Here is a 19,983-nt window from a genome sequence, read left to right as displayed (position 1 = left end):
CTTCCACCTCTCCAGAACAAAAGCCTTAAACCGCTGGGGGACAGACAAGCCCCGTGATCCTTACAGCAGAGGTAAAAACCTGCTGTAGCTGGAGAAAAAGAACAGAAAACCTTGTGCACTGGGGAAGGGGCGGGAAGGTATCCTGGGCCCAGACCTGCATTGGGGTGGGGCAGGGTCACAAGAGGTCCTCCCAAGACCAGGGACACAGTGCCTGCCTAAGACTGAGGCTTCATCAGAACAGAGAATGACAACGACCACCACCAGGCTAACCAGCATCAGTAGCAAGTGCTAACAGTCTACTGTTAGGAACGAAAATGGAATAAGACTTTCTCTGAGGTGCGGAACAAAAGGAAAACCTAAAGCTGAGAGTGAAGCAGATATTGCTAAAGACTCCAGCAAATCAGCCCGCACTCTAAACACAGGCAAATCCTAGAGAAATCTGAAATCTGGCACAGTGAGGGTACCTATAGCAACACTCTCAAACCCAGCTCAGTTCCAGCCCACCAGAAGGAAAGGCCTGCCCATTTCCAGAGATTAACAATTTCCTCAGTCTCTACCATCCTAAACAAGAAGCCCAGCTTTCACCAAAAAATTACAAAGCATGCAAAAAAGCAAAAAGGAACAGGGGCTGGCCCCGTGGCCGAGTGGTTAAGTTCGCGCGCTCCGCTGCAGGCGGCCCAGTGTTTCGTTGGTTCGAATCCTGGGCGTGGACATGGCACTGCTCATCAGACCACGCTGAGGCAGCGTCCCACATGCCACAACTAGAAGGACCCACAACGAAATATACAACTATGTACCGGGGGGCTTTGGAGAGAAAAATAAAATCTTTAAAAAAAAAAAAAAAAAAAGCAAAAAGGAACAACTGCTGTGAAAAGGGAAGGCAATGTAAGTAATGGAAGTCAGACCTTGTTTCTTCAGCATCTGATAGGCATCTCGGATCTTGATGTCTTCTGGAAACCAAACTGTCCAACTAAAGAGTATTTCAATGACTCTTCCTTTAACTTTTTCTGTAGTCCAGGACCCTAGGTACTGAAAATTAAAAGGAAAGAGAATTATCGAGCTGGAAGGGACTTAGTGGCCCACACGACCCTAACGCGATGGCTGCTGAGGCCCAGAGCAGTGCGCTGCCCAAGGCTGGCTGAGAGCTGAGCACAGCTGGAGGCCGATTACCTGGCACCCAGCCCCAGGGCTCCTTCTGGGTTTCAAGGGGTCGACCTTCAAAACTGCTAAAATTAAAGCCCATCACATACTGGCCTAGGATAGAGCCACCGGGGATAATGGTTTTTTGACTGAGGCAAGCGTGGAATAATAAAAGAATATATTTGGTCTTTGTCCCCATTTCTTTTTTTTTTTTTAAAGATTTTATTTTATTTTATTTGTTTCCTTTTTCTCCCCAAAGCCCCCCGGTACATAGCTGTATATTCTTCGTTGTGGGTCCTTCTAGTTGTGGCATGTGGGACGCTGCCTCAGCGTGGTTTGATGAGCAGTGCCATGTCCACGCCCAGGATTCGAACTGACGAAACACTGGGCCGCCTGCAGCGGAGCGCGCGAACTTAACCACTCGGCCACGGGGCCAACCCCTGTCCCCATTTCTTGACACAGTTTCAAAAGCCCTTGGAATTTCCTGAGCGAAAGGAGTATCTTTTGTTATTCACAATGAGCCCCCCTGGACTACACCTGAGTTTACGATAACCACTCAGAGTGGGCACTTACTGTCAAGGGAGGAGCTGACCACTCCAGAAAGACCAACTCCATGATTAGAGGGTTGGAACTTTCAAGCCTATGCCAACCCCCCAGGAGGGGACAGGGGCTAGAGACTGAGTTCAATCATATGGCCAATGATTTAATCAATCATGCCTACACAACTTCAGATAAAAACTCTGAGACAAGGAGGTTCAGAGAGTTTCCTGGTGGAACACATGGATGTACTGGGAGGGTGGTATGGTCAGGTTCCACAAGAAGAGGGCATGGAAGCTCTGCTCCCTGTTGCCCCTCAAGACCTTGGCCTATATATCTCCTCCATCTATATCCTCTAATAATAAAAGGACAAAAGTATAGTGCTTTCCTGTGTTCTGTGAGTCTCCCTACTGAATTATGGAAACTGACGGGGTGGGGATCATGGGAACCTCTGAAGTTGTATCAGTCGGGCAGAAGTGCAAGTAGCTTGGGGACACCCCAGACTCATGGCTGGTGTCTAAAGTGGGCACAGTCCAGGTAGGACTGAGCCCTCAATGTGTAGGGTCTGTACTAACTCTGGGTAGTGTCAGAACTGAGTTGAATTAAATTGTAGGACACACAGCTGGTATGAGAGAATTACTGGGAAGCAGCAAAGGAAGGCTCCATCAATGTTAGTTATCTGAGAATGGTGTCGCTAAGATAGGTACCAGGAGGAAAGGTACAGAGGACAAGGCAAGAATGATATGAAACTTAAAGACACACCTGCTATCTCTACCAGGAAACCCGTGCCTATAAGCTCGAGTTCCTCACCTCCTCTAGGCCACCCATCTACAAGACCTTTTTATTTTTCTGGTGAGGAGTGGCCCTGAGCTAACATCTGTGCCAATTCTCCTCTTTTTGTACGTGGGACGCTGCCACAGCACAGCTGATGAGCAGTGCTAGGTCCATGCCCAGGATCCAAACCTGCGAACCTCAGGCCACCGAAGTGGAGGACACAAACTTAACCACCACACCACAGGGCTGGCCCATACAAGGCCATTTTTAAAGGGAGACATTGAAAATGCTAACAAAGGGCAGGGATCAGCTGATGAACGTGACCGTCATCCTAGACGTTGGAGAGGAAAGCTCTCACACGCAAGACCTTCTCTCTCAGCTCTCTCACAAACCTGAGACAGGCTGGCAGGTTCTGTCTACGAGCAGGCCTGCCCCGGGACTAAGAAAGGTGACAGGAATTTGAAGGTGGGGGGTGGGTGCAGCACAGTGAGCAAGGCAAGCCCAGGGTTCTCACCTTTGGAGACAACACTTTAATCAGCTCATTCAAGAAGCGGAACTTGGCCACCTCGCTGTGGAACTTCTCTCCACAGTGGTTCACACACGTCTCCAGCACCTGCACAGGCAGAGGACCCCCATGAAAAGAGGAAAACCACTGGCTCCAGGGCTCATCTCAAGTCTGATGAGCATTTGCTAGAACCGTGGCTAGTGTTGCCTCAAGACTAGGAAGACATTAACGTTCTGAAAAAAATCTAACATTTTCAGATTAAGAAAAAATGCCACCTGTTTGATTTTGCTGCAGCTGCCAGGTCTGTGCCCAGGACACAGCTCAGTGGGGTGTGTTACTGCTAAGTAACCTACATCCCACCTTTGAAGGAGACCCTTTGGGCAGGTGAAACTGGTCAGAGAATCACTTCCTCCTCAGCGGTAGAAAGCTGATACGTAATGCCCAAGAACAGCTGAACCAGAGGTTACCTGCCGACTTTCAAGTGGCAAGTTGGGCCTACACACGGTTTCTTTCGTCCACACTATTGTTTAACATTTCAAATTAGTCACCAACATTGAAAAATTCAGAGAATTCATACAAAAACGTGGATTTCTGATTTCTCTTGAAAAACAGGACATTCTGGTAACACTGGGCCCAAACTCCTGCCTGGAACAGCCCACTGGTCCTATGCTGCAGCTGCGCTCTTTAGACGGGGTTTTTGGTTGTCAGCCTGTGGCTTACTCACGTATGTTACCAGTCTGGCCCTGTGGGCACTTGAACTTGACAGCCCTGGTCTAGGGCAGACAAAAGGAAATAAAACCTTTTCCTTCTCCCAAAGCAGGCTCAATGCTGCTCTCTAGCAACAGATCTAGGAGGGGGCACTCTGAGCCCAGAACTCTCTACAGCCTGCTTTCTCACGGCTGGAGAAGATGAACCTCTTGGATGCTCTCCACCACACTGAAATGGGACTGGGGCCCAGCTCTCTAGCACCAGGACAGGAAAGCTTAGGCTAAGGGGCAAGCCAAACTCACCGTCAAGGCATAAAGAGCTTCTTTCTCTTGTGGAGACTGGATCTTGTGGGCAAGTAGCCAGGGCGCATGGGTTGGGCTAAGGGAAAACAAACAGACCTGGACTCTGGGTGGAGAGGAAAACACTCACCAATTTGGCTGATGTGCTTGGTAAAGTCATCTCTGTTCCAGGAGCTCAGGCCCCAAAGCAGAGGTGGAATGTGACTGGCACACAGCCCATGCACGAGCCCAGGAGACCACCTCCCACCCACCCTTCTTAAAGCTACAGCACCCAAGGCCCTCTTTCCCTCCAGGGCACAGGATCTTCCCCGGAGCCAACCCACCCCTAAAACTCCAAGCTGAGCAGTCAGGGCCCAGACCTATGTGTAACCAGGTCATGAACGGCACAGACTCTGCCTGTCATATGATAAATGCTCAGTAAACACTAGAGTAGAAAGCATGATCAAACTTGTCACTCATTTCAAAATTCTGAATATTCAGCAACATTTAGATTAAACATCTGGATGACTGACTTGATTCTTCGGTTCTTCTCCAGATGCTTTGGAAACACAATTCAACAAAATCTTACCCTTCTTCCTACTTTTTCTGATGAAAGATTACATTTAAGTTATGGAGGACATATTGGTCCCTTTGACACTGCTAAGTAACCTACATTCTATCCGTACTATTCTGAGGTCTCCTCAGCATTAGTGTTTCATAACACTATTTAAAACTTTTTTTAATAATTGCCAGTTACAAACTGACTATTGTACTTAAAAAAAACCACATGTGGGGCTGGCCCAGTGGCACAGCAGTTAAGTGTGCACGTTCCGCTTCGGCAGCCCGGGGTTCACCCGTTTGGATCCCGGGTGCAGACATGGCACCGCTTGACAAGCCATGCTGTGGTAGGGGTCCCACATACAAAAAAATGTGGAGGAAGATGGGCACAGATGTTAGCTCAGGGCCAGCCTTCCTCAGCAAAAAGAGGAGGACTGGCGGCAGATGCTAGCTCAGGGCTAATCTTCCTCAAAACAAAACAGCACATGAATTTGCTATTTCTAGAAAAATAATGTCCTCAGTAGATTGTGGAGGAATCAAAAAGAAGGAAAGCCTAGCTGCCACTCTGTCCTGAGAGACAGAGGTGTGGACTTAGCCTGAGCTGCCTCCAGGGTCAAGCGTGTGTGAAGGTCACCTTACCCATTGGGATCCGTGTTCACCTGGTCGCAGAAATTCTGGATAGCTGGCCAATCCTGTTCTGACATGCTTGGGTCTGTGGCTTTATCTGTGAAGAAAATAAAAAATGAAATTAAAGCATAACACAAAGAAACAAGATACGACAGCCAAGGGCTGGGGCATCACACCCATGGGCAGACAGCTGAAAGGGACAGGACCATGCCTGTGCTGTTCACCACTGTCGGGCACAAGTGTCTAGCACATGATATGGCTCAACCAATATCCGCTTACGGAATGAACAAGCAAATTTGTTAACAAGCTATTGTCTTGAAAAGGGCTGCATTTCCAGGGCAGGCGTTGGGCTACGTGTACCTTCTTCGTGCCCCTTGTCAGGACTCCCCACTTTGGCCCTGCAATGAGGATGGACATGGGCCAGCATCTGGGAGGCTACTTGTAAATTTCTTAGCTATGTGACAGGAAGACCAGAACATATCATGAGGCCCTAGGCAGCTCTACCTGGTCATCCCACCACATCCTCAAAAGTACCACCCCTTAGTTTAAGCCTCAGCGTGATAAAATCCTCTCTGACCATCCTACGTAAGAAGCTTCTCCACGTGTCGGCAGCTTGTCCTGTCTGACAAGAGGACCTCCTCGCCTTAATCCCTCCAAATGCTGCTCCCCTCTGCAACCATGCACATTCCCAGGGAACCCAGATAAAATCATGTGAGGGTCTCGCCCTCTGGAACAGTCATACTTGGATGAAATCTGAGGACAATGAACATCAAAAGACATCAGGGCACAGCCTGGGGGAGGAGATACCTGGCGAAAGGGGGATTCTAAGAAGCCTAGCATGAGACCATGATCCACTGAGGGGAGGGGCAATCCTCAACTCCTGGAATACGAGGTTGTATGTATCTTTCCTGGTGCTAGATGGTAGCAGCTCCTTCCTCTCCTCCCACTGCTGCCGCGTAGAATCCCTGTCCAGCAATCCAACAAGGATGCCCATTCTACACGCCCCCACCTCCACACTGAACCAGGCCACATTCTCTCACAAAGGAGCTGCTGAGATTGTCTTCACCCTGTGCTTTCATAACACCTCCCCTTCTCCCCGCTGTCCAGCCTGTCCTGGCCTACTTGCCTCTCCAATAAAATATCTTACTGGTCCTGACAGAGAAGCTCTTTCAAGCTCTGCAAACAGGCTAATCCTCAGGGTCATATTTCTGATGCTATTATTCCTCTTGCCTGAATGTTCACTCCTCTCTTCTCAAAATCCTATTCGTTCTTCAAGGACCATCTGAACTTCCATCTCCTCCCCAAACCCTATTCCCCCACTGTTCCAGCCCCTACTAATTCTCCACTCTTCTGATTACTTAAGACTCCACAGTCAACTAGAGTTTAACCTTTCCTGACTGCATCACATTCATGTCACGTGGAAGTCATGTGTCTCCCAGGTCAACAGTGAGACTCAAAAGATCCATCTTCCCACCCACTGACTCCATTCTAAGTGAAAAAAAGGTGACAAAGGAGAGCGAAGGAATCAGATGATCAATTCCCATATATCCCTCACCCTTTTCCTCCTCAAAGCTCTTTCCCTATGTTCCATCTCTCAAAATCCTATCCACCCTTCTAGCCCCAAGTCAAACGCCCATTCTTCATAAAGCCTTCTTTGATCTCATCATCTCCCATCCCCACAAAACAGAAGCCATCCCCTCCTCCTCAGATCACCCACACTCTACCTGCCCCTTCTTACCATGGAGAGCTCCAGCTCCACCCCTTATTAGTTACATGTCCTTGGGCTCTCTGAACCTCAGTGTCCTCAACTATAAAACAAGAGAAATGGTACCTTCCTCATGGGATAGTCATGAGATTTAAAAGACATAGTGTCTAAAGTGCTCAGTACAGCAACAAATATTAAGTAATCAATAAAAGATAGCTAATCTTATTTTTATAATACACGGTATTGCACATATTATAATACAGAGCCTTTTACTTTAAAAATATGTATACATGCCTTATGACACCTAAAGGGAATAAAATTCTTGAAGGCAGAAGCCATATATTCCCAACAGTGCTTAGTACAATGCCTTCCCCATAGGTACAAAATAACGACTCAAGAAATAACTTAGTCATGCGCCACATAATTACGTCTTGGTCAGCGGCAGACCACATCTACGATGGTGCTCCCATAAGCCTAGGTCCCATATAGCCTAGGTGTGTAGCAGGCTACCCCATACAGGCATGTGTAGGTGCACTCTATGATGTTCACACAACAAGGACATCACCTAACGACACATTTCTCAGAATGTACCTCTGTTGTTAAGCGACTCAGAAGTGTGTTTAAAGCAGTGATTCTCAGGGATTCTGAGGAAGGGGGTCTGACTCATCTGAAATAATTCTACGCCATTTAAGGTTCACAAAGTTTCAGTTCACAAGGTAAAGGCTGATACCTCGAAGGCATTCAGAACTCAATAGGTGACTGGACCTAGAGGCAGAGAGCAGGCAGGGCCCCAGTTCCCCACAAAAAATCCAGCTCGCCCCCTCATCCCCTGCCACCAAGTAAAGAGCACCACCAGGCACCAGCTTTTCCAAAGAAAGGAAGGAAAAACCTCTATGAGGTTAAGTCATGTTCCAAACCCTTAACCAATGCAAAGTAGCAAGATCTATACAGTGTAAGAGTTTTTTTTATTTGTATCATGAAGATGTGCTCAAGGTTTATTATAGCCCCAAAATAATAGCAATAGTAGTAATGGCTGCCTTTTTTTTTTTTTTTTTTTGAGGAAGATGAGCCCTGAGCTAACATCTGCTGCCAATCCTCTTTTTTGCTGAGGAAGGCTGGCCCTGACCTAACATCCATGCCCATCTTTCTCTACTTTATACGTGGGACACTTACCACAGCATGGCTTTTGCCAAGCGGTGCCATGTCCGCACCCAGGATCCGAACCGGCAAACCCTGGGCAGCCGAGAAGTGGAACATGACACTTAACTGCTATGCCACCGGGCCGGCCCCTGTCTGCCTTTTTAAAGAACTTACTGTGGGCTAGTCACCATGCTGAATGTTTTCCAAGCATCCCTTCCCTTTAATCCTCAGATCAACTGAGGTTGGTACTATTATCTCACCATTTTGCAAGTGAAGAAACCTGCCCAGCCACAAAGCTAGAAAATGACAGAAACACAAACTCAGCCCCACGTCTGCCTCACTCCAGGGCCCAAACGTTTCTCACAGTTAAGTCTTCAGTTCCTTGACAAAGACAGGGCCTCCTTTGGGAACTAGTTTCTCTGCCTTTCTTGCCACTAAAGTTATTAGCTCCCTGAGGCAGGAGGGTCTGTCTCATTCACCTTCACATGCTCCAGCACCTAGAACAGTTGTTGGCACAGATATTTACTAAACGAATGAATGAATGATTCATCTTTTGCTACACAAAATTTGGCCAGCTGGCTGGACATATTGCTGACTCCAGGAGATAGCTATTCCAGTTCTGAAATAACTGAGTCTCCGAACACACAGTCCCAGCCTGCCAAACTATTTCAGAAGCCTTGAGTAGCTGCCGAGAAAACCACCCCCGAGGACAAGCAGCTGGGTCCGACCAAGCCATTGCAACGCCCAGCTCTGCTTGACACCAATCTGCCCCAAGGAGTAGCTAGAGGTCAGACAGGGCATGGCCAGGGAGAAACTCAAAAACCCCTTCTCTGCTTCTCATGACCATCTCACCCCATCAGGGCGCTGAGAATGGCTATCCTTGGCACTTGGACAGGACAAATAACACCACTGCCATATATTTGCTTAATAAAAGCAATGCTTGTATGTGTTTCAAGTCGGCTACAGGGGGAGAGGCATTAAGGAAACAGCTGAGACCTCCAGCTGTGAGTGAAATGGCTACTTCAGAAGCAAAATCATTTCACACCAGCTGCCCACTGACCACCAGGGTCACGACTCAAGATAGGAGCAGCATGTGCTACTAAGGGGAGCCCTGAGGCTGAGGGAAGCAGTCACCTCGCAGTTTTGAGGAACATTCAGAATTCAATCCTTCAGCAGTATTCACTGCATGGGGGAATCCTACTGGAGGTACACACCGACCCCTACAGTCCAGCAGTCATTCGATTAAGCCAGACCCACCACAGGAATGTTCTATGCTGGGCTCCAAGATAAAGAATGAGCTCAGCCCTTGAGAAGCTCAGAATATAAACAGATTGTAATTAAGGGCGCTCTCATCACCAAGGGAAGCATAAAAGTAGGGCTGGAAGGCAGACAGGACACATCACCTGGGAGCAGGTCCAGGTGGAAGAAGAAAGGGATTTACTAAGCACCTGACTTGAAGCTACTGCCTCCCGGCAGCACCGCCAGAGCTGGAATGCCAAAGACCAAGAGGACCCAGAGCTGCTTTTAACAACAAAAGACTAGAAACCACCTAAGATGTCCACTAACAGGGAACTGGTTAAATAAATTACAGCACACCCAGACAACGGGAAATATGAGGCTTTTCATTAACAAGAATGAGGCAGTTTTACAAGCAGTCATGTGGAACAACCACCAAAACAAAGTGTGGGGAAAAAAGCTCTAGAATGCACAGAAGCTGCTATTTGTATTTTTAAAGCATGAGCTTCTGGTAACAGCTTCCTCATGTTCCTTTGGGGAACTACTCCTCCCCAATTCTGGGTTCAATGTTTTTCCTTTTTTTCCCCTTGGTAAGCCAATATGAGTTAGTTTTCTGCCACTCACAACTAAAAAGACTAGTGATAATAATAGCTAACATTTATACGTGCCAGGCGCTAGTCTAAATGCTTCACATGTGTTAACTTCTTTGATCCTCAAGACCCCGGAGGGACTTATTTTTACTATTCCCATCTTAGAGACACAGCTGCCTTGCTTGCTGAGGCAAGATCCGTCAGTGACCCGAGCTCAACGGTCCTCAGACCCCACCCTAAAGTGACTTCCCTCTCCGTCCAGCCTAGACTCATGGTGCATTCCTTCAATACTCCTGTCCCGGCCATACCAATCCCCCAACCCCTAACCCCCTGTCCTTCCCCTGTAGCACCTGCACTGTGCCCCACCCCCACCTCCCAGCAGATCTGGTTTAAACCACAGTTCCCTTTTCTGCTCCTACTAGAGGGGAAGGGGCTGGGGGAATCACACAACCATGAAGACTACAAGACACGTTTCTGACCTGCATCGACACTCGGAAGTCCAAATTCAGAGGATGTCAGCTGTAGGGGGCGGGGGGGGGGGGGGGGGCGGGGGGGGGTGATCCTGCCCTCTCCCCCAGGGGATGTTTCGAGAGGTTTTTGGTTGTCATGACTGGGAAGAGGGTGTGTGCTATTGGTATCTCGTGGGCTGAGGCCAGGGATTCCACTAAACATCCTATAACGCACAGGACGGGCCCCCACAACAGAGTCAGGCCCAAAATGTCAACAGTGCCAAGGTTGAGAAACCCTGTTCTCAAGTGTCCAGGTGGGCTCCCTTTTGTTTCTCTTACCAGCCATTCCCAAACTTCCCCACCTTCCTCAAGCCCCCTCTTCCCCACAACAGTTCAGGCCCCAACAGTCAGCCCGGTGGTGGTGGTGGTGGTGGTGGTGATACCGACAAACTTATTTGCACGTGCAATCATGTTCATCTCCTCCCCCAGAAAGTCAGAAAAACAAAAGGTGCCCTTTAGGCCAAGTCACCCCTTTCTGCTCTGGCTCTCACCTCCTTTATGCCCTTCTCCAAGGGCTTGAACACTGGAGCTAGAATTGAGGACGGACAGTTCCCCAGGGGAAGACTGGCACAGAGGGGCTCACAGGCGCCTCTCACCGTTGAAGACCTCCTTTACATCTGAATTCCCTCTGGCTGCTCTCGCTCCTTTATTTTACATTCAAGCACCATTTTAAAAAAAAAAAAGACTAATGGCCAGGGGCTACACCCTCCCTACAGATTGTCTAGCCTGCACCAGACAAACTTTATATTTCAAAGTAGTTGCCAAGTTTTAAAAACTCAAGAGATTTCACATAAAAATACAGGTTCTAGCCTTACCTGAAAAACTGGAAGATCTAGCAACTTTGGGACAGCATGGACCTAAAACAGCTAGAGCTGAAGGATCCACCTCCTTGGGTCAGCTGCTAGCTGTCCTCTAACCTAACCCACTCAATTTTTTTTTCAACTCTCGTCTAAGCCTACTGTTCTCTATTGCCTTCTGTCCGCACCATTTAACCCAAAGATATCTCATTAATAACCTTTTAGTTGCCAAATTCAAAGTTCCCCCTTCTCCTCCCTCACCCCACTCTATCTTTCAGCAGCAAAATTACTTAGCAACTACATCCCTCCTTTGAGTCGGTGGCCCCCTACTCTCCCAGCTTTCCCGCTGCCTGTGTCTGCTCTGACTTCCGCCTTTAGACTGCTTTCCCCATCTGCTTCTTAAATGTTAAGGTTCTCCATGCCCCATCTGCAAAACTCCAGTCTTCTTAATGTACCTCCTCCCTGGACAAGGTCACTGTCAGTGAACTAAGACTCCCAAGCACTTACCCTCCTTGGAGCCAACTGACTGCGCAGAGAGCATCTCTGGGACTGTGCCATAAGCACCTCAAAGTCCACAACCTGACTCTCTCCTCCTTCCTAAACCAGCTCCTCCTCCCAGGTGAGGCATCTGTAACCAACCAGTTACCGAAGCCTAACCTGGATGCATCCCACACTCCTCTTGCTCTCTTGTGTCCTTTCTAATGCATCAAGGCGCTGACTGTGCCTGCTAATTATTTCTACTCTCCGTCCCAATGCCTCTGTCCTGCTTCAGCCCCTAAACACTACCAAGAGAGCTTTTTATCTACTTCCTGCCTGAAGTCTCACCCTCCCTAACCAATTCAGCTCCCCGGGGCTGCAGGTGATGTTTTTAACAGCTGTACCTGATCACAGATTCTCTGGCTAAAAACTCCAACACCCCCGCCCCCATCACGGGATAAAATATAAACTCCTTTCTGCAGCATACGGGCCCCTTGAAGATCCTGCCCCGCTTAGTGGTGCAGCCTCTTTTCCAGATTCTTGGGGCTTTGCTCCCCCACAGTACCGACCTACTTGTTCCCAGAATGCTCCACACTCTCCTGTCCCCCAGCTTTTGCACAAGCACTTTCCTGTGTTGTCGCCTCCATTGTCCACTCAGATGCTATGTCTGCTGAGACAATCCCCAGGGGAACAAACCAACTCCCACCACCAAACATTAAACAAACGCACCCCTCCAATAACAAGGTGGTTATGGGCGCCTCAGGCCTCCGAGGGCCGTGTGTTACGCATAGCAGCATCCCCAGCACCCAGCAGAGCCCAATACAAGAGAATAAAGGTTTATCCTCTGAATCCCAATTCCTCATCGGTAACACGGACAATAACCCCTACCCCCAGGACTGTCGTGGAGCTTACAGGAAACACACGTAAGTCCAGCCAGAATAAACATACACAAAGGAAAAAGGGCTCGTCTTGACATTAAAGACGGCAGCCAGATAGAGAACTTTCTCAGCCCCAAAGAGACGGTAAGAGGCTGCGCATCTCGAACGACTGAATCTCCTTAGGTCTACCCGTTCCTATGTCTAACCGGGGTGAACGGCAGCTCTCTCTTGGGGTCGGAAGGAGGATTAACAATGGCTGAAATGCTTTTACCGTGCTTGGCAGGAAAGAAAAGCGTAACAAACGTTAGCCATTACATCGTTAATGATGTTCCTGTACTAGGACCAGGGAGGAGGGGGGCAGTGGGCGGAGCAGGCGCCCCGGCTCGGGGCCGCAGCGCCGGCGGATTCCCGGGCCCCTCTCAGGCGACCCTCCCCCGCCGCCGGCCTCCCCGCGGCCATCTGCCCGCCGCCGGCCGCAGAAGAAAGGCCCAGGGAGGGGAGGTGCGGCGCGGAGCCCGCCGAGCGGCGGCCCGGCTACTCACTGAGCCACAGCTCCAGCGCCGCCGCCGGCGCCCGGGGCCCCTCGGCCGACTCGGCCCCCGCCGCGGGCCCGCCGCCCGCCGCCACCGCCGTCGCCGCCGCCATGGGCCCAAGCCCGCTGCTGAGCCCGCGGCCGCCGCTGCCCTCTAGCCGCCGCCGCCGCCGCCGCCCGGCGCGCTCCGGGGATGCCGACGCGGCAGGCGCGGGTCGGCACGTGACGGGGCGGGGCCCGGCGAGGCCACGCCCACGAGGCCCGCCTCCGCGCTGCCCCACCGAGAGCCAAGCGCCCGGCTGGAGGGTCCCGACCTCGCCTGGTTTTCTTCCTTCCACATTCAGGCAAAGCCCGTGAAGCCAACCTCACAAGGCCTGCGCCCTCTCATCCCTCAGAAGAAGATTAGCCAGATAAAATACAGGGTGCCCGGTGAAATTGGAATTTCAGATAACGAAAACTTCTTTTAGCTTTTTATCCATGAGGGTCTTCCCCGACCACTTCCTCTAAAATGACATGCCCCGCTTCCCTCCATACTCTGTTTTCTCTCTAACACGCTACACCATTGACGTACCAGATATTTACTTATTTTGTTAAAGGGCAAAATCCCCGCGAAAAAAGACATGATTCACATACATTATGAAATGAACAACGTGTTAAATATTTTTTTAATTCGTTAAATGAGGAAACCATGCAGGCGTTATAATTCGTTCGAAAGAAGTCCAAAAAAGGGCAAATTTATACAGAATAAAGGAATGTCGGAACAGATGGCGCAGATGGACTCAAAACTAGCTTGCTACCAGCGGGAGGGTGTTCCATCCTGCAGAGAGCATTAACCTGCATGTCTAGAGGCACGAATTCTTTGTATTGCTATCAGTTATCTACAACTAACAGAGTTGTAAGACATCTCTGAGAATGAAAGCTAGGAAGTGGAAAGGTGTGCCCCTGTCTAGACAATGCGTAATTTTCTTTTGAAGCACAAATTCTTCTCTATGCTCCATTACTGTTTTACCCCACTAATATAAGCAGGGACTTCGCTTTGTACACTTCTCTACCCCCAGTACCTAGAATAGTGCCTGGCACACCAGTGCCAATCAATATTTGTTGAATGGCCCAATCAACAGTGCAAGCAACAAGAGGTAGCTACGGGACTTAAGGTCCCATCCCTACGGCAAATACACAAAGTTAAAAAGTACTTTTACAGTACTAGCTCAGCTCCAAAATAGGTCCACACACATTTCCATCTGACAAATTGCTGCCACAGCTCCCTTCTACATGGAAATGATGATGAAACTGCCCTAGCTCCCCTCAGCTTTCCATTTCCTTCCTTATGTCATGCGGATGGCCCATGGTCTGTTTCCCCTTTCTGGACAATGAGCTTTCCTAGGCAGGGGCCATGTTTAATTCAACCTTCTGACACTTAATAGGCACAAAATGATCATTGGTGGAACTGGAGTTCTCTGGCACCTCCTACCAAGCTTTAAGCACCAGACGGGAGCTGGAATGCCTTCTTTCCCCATTGCTTACCTTTGCATGTTCTGTTCCCTCAGCCAGGAATGTCCTCCCTCTGTTGTCTGTCAAACTACCTCAGAGTTGGGCTGCCAAGTTTGGTCAATAAAAATACAGAAAGCCCAGTTAAATCTGAACTTCAGACAAACAATGAATAATTTTTTAGCACAAGTATGTCGCAAATATTGCCTGGGACATACTTATACTCAAAAATTACTTGCTGTTTATCTGAAATTAAAATTAAAAAGAAACAACCCAAATCCTCCTCAAGAAAGTGTTCCCCAACTGGCTTCCCCCTACCCCAGGATAGCCACCTCCCTGTATCATTTCGCCTGCCCCTCCACCCCCCTCCACACTTGCATAATTATACTTGTTAGTCTCCCATGAGACTGTGATCCCTTTGAGGCAGGAGCCTTATCTTTTGTTCACTTGTTGTTTGTTTTTTGGTTTTTTTCAGGAAGGTTAGCCCTGAGCTAACATCTGCTCCCAATCCTCCTCTTTTTGCTGAGGAAGACTGGCCCTGAGCTAACATCCATGCCCATCTTTCTCTACTTTATATGTGGGACGCCTACCACAGCATGGCTTGCCAAGCGGTGCCATGTCCGCACCCAGGATCCGAACTGGCGAACCCCAGGCCGCCGAAGCGGAATGTGAGAACTTAACTGCTGCGCCACCAGGCCAGCCCCTTGTTTGTTTATTTTTAAAAGCTTAACAAATACAGTAAGTAAATAGGGGTGACAAACATTTGTGGACTGAGCACTCACACTTAATGAGGCTTTGTCTTATTCCTCTCTGCACCCCCAGGCCTAACAGGGCCTGGCACACAGTAGGTGTTTGTCAAATGAATGAATGAAGACAGGATTGAATGGACTCCTGCAAGATGGGTTTTCAAGATAGAGAAGGCCTTCCTTCAGCAGCTGGGCTGTGCTGCTGCAGTTAGGATGGGGGTGACCGGGTAGGCAGCAGAGCCGAGGGGACTCTGGCCTGGAGGGAAAGGCTGTGACCCTAACATTTTGCCAAGCTCTGAAGGATAAGGTGGACATGCCCGGGGCATCATGAGCATGAGTGCCAAGCCACATTTATACTGCCTTCTAAATTAAAAAACATTCCTATCCTGTGATCCACTAATGAAAATAGTAACAACAAATGATGTGAAGGTCCTGAACGCTGCAAAGCAGTATCTTAACTAAACACAGGGACTTTGGCAAAGCCAGCACCTGTGCACTTGACTGCTCACCCTGACCATCCAATTCAATCAGTTGTGCGTCTGGTCTTTCATGCAACAATATTTATTGAGCACCTACTATGTGAACAGGCACCGTTCCGAGTACTGGTGGTACAGCAGTGAACCAGACAGATGAGGTCCGTGTTCTCATGGACTTTACAATCTGACAGTAACAAATAGCTGCAGAACTAATTACCCACACCGTTATTTACACAATCAACTCCAGTTGGGTGCTATGGAAAAGAATAGGATGCTGATGATTAATCACAGAGGAAGGAGATCTTCTGGGAGGAAGCTACAGACTCCCCTGAGCTGAGAGTGGAGCTGAGATCTGAAGACTAAGAAAAAAGTGACTACGCAAAGGGGGAGAAAAGCGGGTGCACGAGAGTATTCCAGATAGAGAAAGCAATGCAAAGGCAGGAAGGAACCCAATGTGCCCAGAGACCTAAGGAAGGCTTATGTGGCTGGAGACCAGAGAAGGCATGTATATGGCAGGAATGGGTGAAGCTCAGCTGGAAAGGTAGACTAGAGTCAGGCCATGGTGAGGAAACAACGCTTATCATGACAACAGCCCTCCTTCATGCCTCATTTTTCAATCATCTCTTCCCAGGGCTCCTTGCTTCTGAGCTGGCCCTGTTCAAATCTCTCTTCAGCATAATGTTGGAGACGATGAAATTCCCCTCTTCACCACTCTTGAGTTCTTATGGCTGGGCTAATAATAAAATTGACACAAGACCAGGTTAACAGGATAAAAACCAATTTAATACATGTGCATGAGAGATCATAGAAAGATGATGCTCAGAGAGTGAAAAATGCAGGCAGTTTACATACCTTTGTGTACAAAGAAACAATAAATTTGGGAGGAATTGATAGGACAAAGAAACTTAGGTTTGGGGTACGTAATTAGCGAGGAATTTACACAGAGTTTAGGCTTGAGTAGCAAATTAGTAAAAGTAACAAGATTTGTTTATAAAGGCTTCTAGGCCCTGAATTCCCCAGCTCTGGTGATAAGAATGCGGGGAGAGGAGCCAGCCTGGTGGCTTAGTAGTTAAGTTTGCATGCTCCACTTCAGCAGCCCAGGGTTTACAGGTTCAAATCCTGGGCATGGACCTACACACTGCTCATTAAGCCAAGCCATGGCAGTGTCCCACATACAAAATAGAGGAAGATGGCACAGATGTTAGCCCAGGGCCAATCTTCCTCACAAAAAGAAAAGAAAACAAAGAATGCAGGGAGAGCATCTTTCACATGGGAAATTTATTTCCTGCATTCAGAGAGACAAAGGAGGGTCAAAGTGCCCTTCTTGTACTGGCTGCTTCTCAAGTGACTTTAATTCAAAATAATCAATATGCCATTGTGGAATATTTTAGGGCAGCCTGTCATGAGCCCCAATAATAGCTGCCAGGATGATCTTTAATAAAAACACAAATCTGATGTCACTTCCCTGCTTAAAACGTTTCAACAGCTCCTCACTTTCCACTTTGTGAAGACCCAACTCACGTCTTCACTAACTGAACCCCCATTTTTCTCAGGTACCCACCACTCCCCAGTCCAGCCATGCACCTCAGGGAAGAGCTGGTCCTGCCCCCAGCTCTGAGTCTGACTGATCTATGGGGACTCCCCTCCCACTTCCCAGTAGTGATGGGTTCAAGAATGCGGAAGTCAAGTGGAGGAGGGTGCTGGAGAAAAGTGTCCTTGCTTTTAGGGAAAGAGCCACAGAAAGCCACCCTCTTTCAAACCAGACATGAAGGAGGAAGTGCAGAGAGCCCAATTGCTTTAGGCAGCCAGTTGTGAGCAGAGGGAACCAACCCAAGGCTGTTGCAGACGCTGGGGCCGGTGGAGCAGAGCAATGGAAAGACCCTGAGTCCTCGCGGCTGTCACTGAATGCTCAACTAACCAACCCTAGAGCCTGCCCTTCCCCTGAACTTCCTGTTATGCAGGAGACTGAATCTTCTTGTTTAAGCTGGATTGAATCTGGAGTTTTCGTTATTTGCATCAGACAGCAGCCTGATACCCTTAACCTGGCAAAGAAGGGCCAGTGGGATCTCCCCTCTGCTGGTTTCTCAGCCACTTCTCTCACTCCCTCAACTCCCATCCTTGGTTCCAATCATGCCAAACTTTGTGAAGTTCCCTTTTCTTCTCTCTGCTTGAAATATTCTTCCAAACGCCCCCCAGACCTGGGAAACTCCTATTCATCCCTCAGAGTCCAGTTCAAAGTCATTTCATCTGTAAAGCCCTCTGAAACTAATGAACAGATTAAAAGCTTCCCTCTCTGGTCCCTGCTACCACCCGGAGGATCCTCATTTTCTAAGTATTCATTATCATGGTCCCAGGAAGGTAGGAATTCTGTCATAAGACAAAAATATTAACTGATGAATAGGTAACTTCTAACTTTAGTCCCCACTAAACATCCCTGTATAATGTACTATTCCATCTGTCCCCATCCTTCATTCCAAAGTCTTTGTCAAATGTCAGTCTCTCAGATAGCTGGATTCAATGCAAATTACAGGCAAAGGACCAGCCTGCAAACTACAATTGCAAATCTTGCAAGAGAGACAAGATTTCCCAGAGACAATGAAAGTGAAACTGGGAAACTGCTGGAATCTGGCAGAGTTAGACCAGCGGATGATTGCCACTTCTGAAAAAAGTGATCCGACTGATGAGGCCCTCAAACATTTTTTTCATCGCGAGATCTTTACTTGATTCCCCACTATGTGTCAGGCAATATCCCAGCTGCTATAGTTATAACCAAGAATAAGAAAAACTTCCTGCCTGTCTTAATCTTATATTCTTTAGAGTAAGATAGACCATAAACATGCACAAAGACACTATATAATTTCAGAGAGTAATAAATACTATGAAAAAAACCCAAGTAGGATAAAGGTAATAGGAATGAGATTCCAAATTTGGCTATAGAAAAATGGTAATTTTCTGGAACGGATACTCTCTAAATAAAATTGAAAGAGAACCTGCTCAGAAGGAACTGCTCTCCCCACTCACTAGAGTGGGTCCCCTGCAGCCACGATCCTATTACATGACTCTGTCCCACTGGCCACAGTTGATTGGAACGGGGGTCGACAGCTGACTCAACCTAGGTCAATGAGATTCTCCCTTGGGAATTTGGACACGGACTACTAGTTACTTAACTGGTAGCGTAGAAGAAAGATGATTCAGTTGTTGGCTAAGTGAGGAGATAAAACAGAAAGCCAGCCTGCAGAGGGAAGATGACGTGAGCGGACACACAGAAGGACAAATGTTAGAACTGTGTGGTCTGGCAGGAACAACAGTAGCTGCCTTGGGTCCTAATGGGTTTCCAGGTACAGATTCTAGTCTCTTATGAGGTTCCAGCTGCAAGTCCTGCTCTTCGGATCTGTGAGAGTCCTAATTCCTCCAATAAATTCCTTTCATGGTTTAAATCAATCTGAGTATGTTTCTATGCTTTGCAACCAAGATCACCATCTCTAAGAATAAAAATAATGGTAATGATCATGACGGTAATAGCTAACATTTGTTAAGTGCCAGGCACTGTTTCAAGAGCTTTACATATGTCATCTATTTCAATCCTTACAACTCTGTGAGACAGGTACAATTGTTATCCCCATTTTACAGAAGAGGAAACTGAGGTACAGAAGTCACACAGTAAATGGCAGAAACGGGTTTGAGTCCAGACAATCTGCCTCCATGGCCTTTACCACTTCACTATACTCTCAAAAACACTGGGGGATGGACTTGAGGTTATTTTACGTGGGCATCCCTTCATACTCTCCCACTGGTCCTGAGCAAAAACCCCCAATCCAAAAGATACGGGCTGCTTCTTAGCTCACTCCAACTGAGGAAGCGGCAGCGACTTTATCAACTCAGCATTTCGATTACTCATTTGCTTAAAACATTCACATTCCCTGATGAGCCAGTTTCTTGTAACCAGCCTTAATGTCCTAGAAGCAGATGCCACTCAGTAGTTGAGAGTTGAGCCTGGACTCTAGATTGCCGTAAGGCTGAGTCTGAATCCTCCCTTTGCCTCATACTATAACCGCAGAAGAGTTCATTAACTTTTTTGAGCCTCGGTTTCCCTATCTATAACACAGAAACAATAATAATACCACCTCTCGTGGGGTTGTAAAGATTTAATGAGATGATGGGCTGAAGTGTGTACCAACGTAATCTGAGACCCAGGAGTGGTTGAGGCTCATGTAACTGTGCAATAGATTGCAAGTATTGTTATTCTGTGTCATTTTCTGTGGTCAACACCTCGTTTCTGCCA

At 48.1% G+C, this 19,983-nt stretch overlaps 1 protein-coding gene across 2 annotated transcripts in view; it reads right to left on the bottom strand.

The window, feature by feature from the left end:
- GGA2 (golgi associated, gamma adaptin ear containing, ARF binding protein 2) overlaps positions 1-13,323 on the bottom strand; it is a 33,307-nt gene extending 19,984 nt beyond the window's left edge. Inside the window, exons 1-5 of one of the 2 annotated variants that reach the window (XM_044746709.2) lie at positions 13,002-13,323; positions 5,140-5,224; positions 3,967-4,042; positions 2,966-3,064; positions 906-1,029 (exon numbers count right to left, since the gene is read on the bottom strand). In XM_044746709.2, coding sequence (XP_044602644.2) covers positions 906-1,029; positions 2,966-3,064; positions 3,967-4,042; positions 5,140-5,224; positions 13,002-13,104 — 487 coding nt within the window. In that variant the 5' untranslated portion in view covers positions 13,105-13,323. Of the gene's footprint in view, positions 1-905; positions 1,030-2,965; positions 3,065-3,966; positions 4,043-5,139; positions 5,225-11,611; positions 11,879-13,001 lie in introns of those variants that run through there. The other variant, XM_070484690.1, reaches the window with a different exon arrangement.
- Between the last annotated feature and the right edge of the window lie 6,660 nt (positions 13,324-19,983).

The sequence above is a fragment of the Equus asinus genome, chromosome 14, assembly GCF_041296235.1.
Source record: "Equus asinus isolate D_3611 breed Donkey chromosome 14, EquAss-T2T_v2, whole genome shotgun sequence".
Lineage (NCBI taxonomy): Eukaryota > Metazoa > Chordata > Mammalia > Perissodactyla > Equidae > Equus > Equus asinus.
Note: the sequence above shows the minus strand (reverse complement) of the source record. Positions and strands in the feature narration are given on the sequence as shown.